We start from the raw sequence: 6030 nt of genomic DNA, 5'->3' as shown, positions 1-6030 counted from the left end.
GCAGTAATTAACACAACATTGTAATTCAAGTATATTTCAATAAAAAATAAATTAAAAAAAAAACAAGAGCAGGGAGAAATGCATGTGTCCCCAATGCCTTAACAAATCTGTTACACATTTTAATGTAATCAAATCCATCAACGCTGTTCTTAATTGTTTAACTTTCAGTTATTATATTTTTAAAGACCTTCTACACAGAAAGCTTATGTAAAAGCAGAGGCTAGTTATTCACAGCGTGTTATAACAAGGGAGTTAGCTCCCCTAACTTGTGTTTGGCAGAGACTTAAAGACAGGCAAGGGAATGGGAAAGCTTTAGAGTGAAAAAAAGGAAGACCAGGTTTTCTCTAATTGGAAGTTGTTGTCAGGGAAAAGCTGGAAGCCAGGTAACTAGAAGCAGCGGCATTTTGTTACTGGTTTGGGGAGCATATTTAGGTTCTCTAATTGGGGCAGGGCAAAAATAGGGAGGCTGGCAGTCATTGATCAAGTCCTGAAGATTGCTGTAGAGGCTGTGGTTTGGCTTGCGGGGCTGCTTGCTACAGAGGTTGTGGGTCACAATTCTATTGTTATATATGGTCTGGTCATCGCCCGTTGTGTATTCAGTCTCTCACTTAAAAAACTCATTCTTTCATTCTGCTTCAAATATAATTTCATTTTCAGATCTAAATATTTAATTCATTAGAAAATTTATGTTTGAGCATACCAGGAAAAAGGGACAGCTTCATTTTGACGGGAACATTTTTCTTAATTTTTTTCTAAAGTGCAATATTCTACCCTTTGTACAATATTAAAGTTCACATGCGTAAGATTTCATTGGTGAGTCTACGTTCTCTCAACGGAATTTAAGAGCAACGTTATAGACTCCTCCCCGGACCGCCCAGCCCATTAATAAAAGCTTCTGTGTTTTTTATTAAAATTCTTTCTGTGACCAACTTCTCAAGAAGAGGAAAAGGACAAAAGGGCCGGGAGAGGTTGGCTGGGGGAGCTGCCGGAGGGAGGCGGTGGGCGGCTTGCAGACTCCAGCTGGTGGGCGGCGTGCGAGGGCGGAGCTCGGGTGACGCAACGCTCACGTGACCGCCGGGCTCCGAAGTGGGCACCGGTCCGGGTGCCAGCTCTCTCTCCCTGCTGTCGGACCCGGAGCCATCTGGGCGCCCCTAATTGTTGCTCCAGGTTCTTTCAGGTCAGTGTGAGAGCTCTCGTCGCTGCCTGCAGGACATCGGAATGGGGGAGGAGGAGCGGGCGGGCGCGGAAAGGAAAAAGGTTGGGGATGGGCTCCGGGTCGAGGGGAGCTGGCCAGAGTGTAGATAGAGATGGCGGTGGGAAAAACGGCTAAGGGGGAGCAAGCGGCCATTGGGCAGAGGGTGGGGAAGGCGGACACCCCAAGTACCCATTCGCCTTTCTGCACACTTCTTCTCTACCCTCCGTCCATTTTGGAGCCGGAGATGATGAGTTGGGGGGTGCCCCAGCAGTGAGACAGTGGAAATAAACCCCTTCTGGCACTCTGTGCGCAGAGTAAAAGTTGACCTCAAGGGTGGGGGGGTTGAGTTTCCTCTGGGGGAGAAGGACGCAGAGATCCAAAATTAGTTTGGAAAACATCCTGGTCTGGCGCCGGAGGAGTGAACAGAAATGGCGGCTGGGGTGCTGTGGGGGCGGAGGAGGTGGGGGAGGGAAACGTTGGCTGAGGAGGACCGGGATTCGGAAAAAGGACCCGAGTCCCTATGCATCCACCGATGCCTCATTCCCGGTCTCCTGTCTGTCTTCAGGTGTACGTGTCTGTTGTTCCCAGTGCTCTACTGGACTAGAGAAGGAGGAGGAACCTGTCCAGAATACCCGCAGGTCAGTGAAGGAGGAGGGCACTGGACAGGGACCCAGAGGGGTGGGGAGTGTGGAGGGCACGGCTCGGGCAGAATTGGGGGCACCACTGCCCACTTCCCAACACATTTACACACACTCTGCCATGCTGAGCAAGCGTAGGGAAAAATGGCAGGGTCTGTCTGGGAAATGGTTGGCTCACGTGTGCACGAGGAATGGTGGGGTAAAGGGTGGGCAGAAGGCACACTAGGAAGGCCGGGCCAGGGCAGGGGACCCCTGACAAGGGGCGAGAAGCGACTGCTACTATCCGGACCTGCATTCCATCCCCAAGCCCTCAGTCTCCCTTGTTTCCTCTTTGTCTTCTCTTCCCCCTGCCCCATCCCCAGGACAGGAAAAGGAAGGGACACTCAACATGGAAAAACTCTGCAGTGAAAATGAAGGAAAGCCTGAGAACCAAGGCAAGATGGAAAACAAAGGACAGCCACCGGATGCGGGAAAGCTGGGAGTAGCTTGTACTGTGGAAGACAAGGAAAAGTTAGAAAACAAGGGAAGGATAGATCTCAAGGGAAAGACAGAAGATGAGGAAGTACTAAAGGATAAAGAAAAGCCAGACAGTGAGGCAAAGCCAGAAGAAGGAAGGCCAGTGAGTGAGGGAAAACCAGAGAGTGAGGGAAAGCCAGTGAGCGAGGGAAAGCCAAAAGAAGAAAAGCCAGCCAGCGAACCAAGGGCTGCAGGAAAGCGCCCAGCTGGGGATGATGTACCCAGGAAGGCCAAAAGAAAAACCAACAAGGGGCTGGCTCAGTGTCTCAAGGAATACAAGGAGGCCATACACGATATGCATTTGAGCAATGAAGAGATGATAAGAGAATTTGACGAGATGGCCAGGGTGGAGGATGAGGTGAAGAAAACCAGACAGAAATTGGGGGGATTTATGTGGATGCAAAAAAGTTTACAGGACCCCTTCCACCCGAGGGGCCCAAGGGAACTCAGGGGTGGCTGCAGGGCCCCACAAAGGGGCTTTGAAGACGTTCCTTTTGTGTAGTGCCCCTGGCAGGCATTTGCAAGGCCTTGTGCTTTATTTAACCTTATGCTAATACTATACTTTAGGTGTCACTCTCTTTATCCAACTGCAGCCCTGTGTGTTTCAGTAGCAGATTTTCATCCATTGCATGGAAAAATGTTTATGGTGCATTGTAAAATGTTTAAAAAACCAGTTTTCAGAACCATATATACGGCATCAGTCCATTTTTGTAAAACTACAAAGATACCTAGTGATTCATGTACAGAAAAAACTCGGAAAGCTGTGTCTACTAAAAGATTAACAGTGGTTATCTATGGGTGATTTTTTTCTGTTTTTTGTTCATCTGTTTATATTCTTTTTAAAAAACACATTACTTTTATCATAACAATAATGAAAGATAAAAAAATATAGGAAAGCAATACCAAGCAATCAAAAGTACTGTTCGGCTTACGAAGGCAGTGGAGACACATAAAATTTCTGTTGTCAGGACATGAAATGGTAAGTAAAAGTCACGTTACCTCTGGGACTCAAAGCTGGAAGAATCAACCTGGCAATTATTATAGTTCCATTATTGTAAGGGAGAGTCTTAGCATCAGTGAATTGGGGATAAAACTTGCCTTCCTGGCCTGTGGAGAATATCCGATGAGATGTTGAGTGTGTGAACTGTGTTAGGCTGGCTCCTACCCTCTCTCCTGCACTAGCAGGACCAGAACCCCATGAAATGTTTGGGAGAGGGCTGAGGGAGCTCTCACATGTGTCCATAAATAAATCCAGACAGCTGAGAGGTGGGTGTCACTCTCCCCTGTGTAATGCCATGACTCTTGGGTGCTGTGCCTCTTCTAGTTTGTCCTGTACCCTCCTAAGGCCCCGCTGCTGCTGATGTGCTGGAGATCATGATGGACTAAAGCAACATAGTGTCACAACAGAAGGGTGGAGAATTCTCTACCTACAGTAGAGTTTCCCTAACTCCGGTGGGTAGCACCCAATTGTCGCTTGGACCTTGATATTTATGAAGTTCTTATAAAACACACCTTTCCAAGTTTTTTGTTGGTTTGTGTGTGTTTTTGCATACAGCTAAAATGGCAGGGTCTGTCTGGGAAATGGTTGGCTCACGTGTGCACGAGGAATGGTGGGGTAAAGGGTGGGCAGAAGGCACACTAGGAAGGCCGGGCCAGGGCAGGGGACCCCTGACAAGGGGCGAGAAGCGACTGCTACTATCCGGACCTGCATTCCATCCCCAAGCCCTCAGTCTCCCTTGTTTCCTCTTTGTCTTCTCTTCCCCCTGCCCCATCCCCAGGACAGGAAAAGGAAGGGACACTCAACATGGAAAAACTCTGCAGTGAAAATGAAGGAAAGCCTGAGAACCAAGGCAAGATGGAAAACAAAGGACAGCCACCGGATGCGGGAAAGCTGGGAGTAGCTTGTACTGTGGAAGACAAGGAAAAGTTAGAAAACAAGGGAAGGATAGATCTCAAGGGAAAGACAGAAGATGAGGAAGTACTAAAGGATAAAGAAAAGCCAGACAGTGAGGCAAAGCCAGAAGAAGGAAGGCCAGTGAGTGAGGGAAAACCAGAGAGTGAGGGAAAGCCAGTGAGCGAGGGAAAGCCAAAAGAAGAAAAGCCAGCCAGCGAACCAAGGGCTGCAGGAAAGCGCCCAGCTGGGGATGATGTACCCAGGAAGGCCAAAAGAAAAACCAACAAGGGGCTGGCTCAGTGTCTCAAGGAATACAAGGAGGCCATACACGATATGCATTTGAGCAATGAAGAGATGATAAGAGAATTTGACGAGATGGCCAGGGTGGAGGATGAGGTGAAGAAAACCAGACAGAAATTGGGGGGATTTATGTGGATGCAAAAAAGTTTACAGGACCCCTTCCACCCGAGGGGCCCAAGGGAACTCAGGGGTGGCTGCAGGGCCCCACAAAGGGGCTTTGAAGACATTCCTTTTGTGTAGTGCCCCTGGCAGGCATTTGCAAGGCCCTATGCTTTATTTAACCTTATGCTAATACTATGCTTTAGGTGTCACTCTCTTTATCCAACTGCAGCCCTGTGTGTTTCAGTAGCAGATTTTCATCCATTGCATGGAAAAATGTTTATGGTACATTGTAAAATGTTTAAAAAACCAGTTTTCAGAACCATATATACGGCATCAGTCCATTTTTGTAAAACTACAAAGATACCTAGTGATTCATGTACAGAAAAAACTCGGAAAGCTGTGTCTACTAAAAGATTAACAGTGGTTATCTATGGGTGATTTTTTTCTGTTTTTTGTTCATCTGTTTATATTCTTTTTAAAAAACACATTACTTTTATCATAACAATAATGAAAGATAAAAAAATATAGGAAAGCAATACCAAGCAATCAAAAGTACTGTTCGGCTTACGAAGGCAGTGGAGACACATAAAATTTCTGTTGTCAGGACATGAAATGGTAAGTAAAAGTCACGTTACCTCTGGGACTCAAAGCTGGAAGAATCAACCTGGCAATTATTATAGTTCCATTATTGTAAGGGAGAGTCTTAGCATCAGTGAATTGGGGATAAAACTTGCCTTCCTGGCCTGTGGAGAATATCCGATGAGATGTTGAGTGTGTGAACTGTGTTAGGCTGGCTCCTACCCTCTCTCCTGCACTAGCAGGACCAGAACCCCATGAAATGTTTGGGAGAGGGCTGAGGGAGCTCTCACATGTGTCCATAAATAAATCCAGACAGCTGAGAGGTGGGTGTCACTCTCCCCTGTGTAATGCCATGACTCTTGGGTGCTGTGCCTCTTCTAGTTTGTCCTGTACCCTCCTAAGGCCCCGCTGCTGCTGATGTGCTGGAGATCATGATGGACTAAAGCAACATAGTGTCACAACAGAAGGGTGGAGAATTCTCTACCTACAGTAGAGTTTCCCTAACTCCGGTGGGTAGCACCCAATTGTCGCTTGGACCTTGATATTTATGAAGTTCTTATAAAACACACCTTTCCAAGTTTTTTGTTGGTTTGTGTGTGTTTTTGCATACAGCCCTCTCCACTGGATTTAGACACAGGAGATTGAGCCAGGAGAAAAATCTGAGTGACCAGATGCTGTGCTATTCTCACCTGTTAATCTCTTGTCTGCTGACATTTTCTTAGAAGGAGCTGTCCCCTAGGAAATTCCTGTTAAGCCCTGGCTTATCATTTCAGCAGACCCATCTACCTATGTGATTTTTTTCCTCT

At 47.0% G+C, this 6030-nt stretch overlaps 2 protein-coding genes across 3 annotated transcripts; both read left to right on the top strand.

Moving 5' to 3' along the window:
- The first annotated feature begins 1062 nt into the window (after positions 1-1062).
- Positions 1063-2851, top strand: LOC112401399 (transcription elongation factor A protein-like 4). 2 transcript variants are annotated; one of them, XM_024747638.1, is made up of 3 exons: positions 1063-1177; positions 1761-1833; positions 2201-2851. In XM_024747638.1, the coding sequence occupies exon 3, from the start codon at positions 2222-2224 to the stop codon at positions 2849-2851; it is 630 nt and encodes a 209-aa protein (XP_024603406.1). In that variant the 5' UTR covers positions 1063-1177; positions 1761-1833; positions 2201-2221. The 2 variants fall into 2 exon arrangements, with proteins under 2 accessions (XP_024603406.1, XP_024603405.1); XM_024747637.1 differs by having other exon boundaries at positions 2196-2851.
- Positions 2852-4127: 1276 nt separating this feature from the next.
- LOC112401393 (transcription elongation factor A protein-like 4) lies at positions 4128-5076 on the top strand. Its single transcript, XM_024747630.1, has one exon. The coding sequence runs from the start codon at positions 4154-4156 to the stop codon at positions 4781-4783; it is 630 nt and encodes a 209-aa protein (XP_024603398.1). The 5' UTR covers positions 4128-4153; the 3' UTR covers positions 4784-5076.
- The last annotated feature ends 954 nt before the right edge of the window (positions 5077-6030 follow it).

The sequence above is a fragment of the Neophocaena asiaeorientalis genome, unplaced genomic scaffold (assembly GCF_003031525.2).
Source record: "Neophocaena asiaeorientalis asiaeorientalis breed wild unplaced genomic scaffold, Neophocaena_asiaeorientalis_V1.1 scaffold917, whole genome shotgun sequence".
In the NCBI taxonomy this organism is placed as follows: Eukaryota; Metazoa; Chordata; class Mammalia; order Artiodactyla; family Phocoenidae; genus Neophocaena; species Neophocaena asiaeorientalis.
Note: the sequence above shows the minus strand (reverse complement) of the source record. Positions and strands in the feature narration are given on the sequence as shown.

What these genes read in the sequence shown, in the direction of transcription:
- LOC112401393 (XM_024747630.1), top strand. Translation starts at nt 4,154, where the DNA reads ATGGAAAAACTCTGCAGTGAAAATGAAGGAAAGCCTGAGAACCAAGGC.
- LOC112401399 (XM_024747638.1), top strand. Translation starts at nt 2,222, where the DNA reads ATGGAAAAACTCTGCAGTGAAAATGAAGGAAAGCCTGAGAACCAAGGC.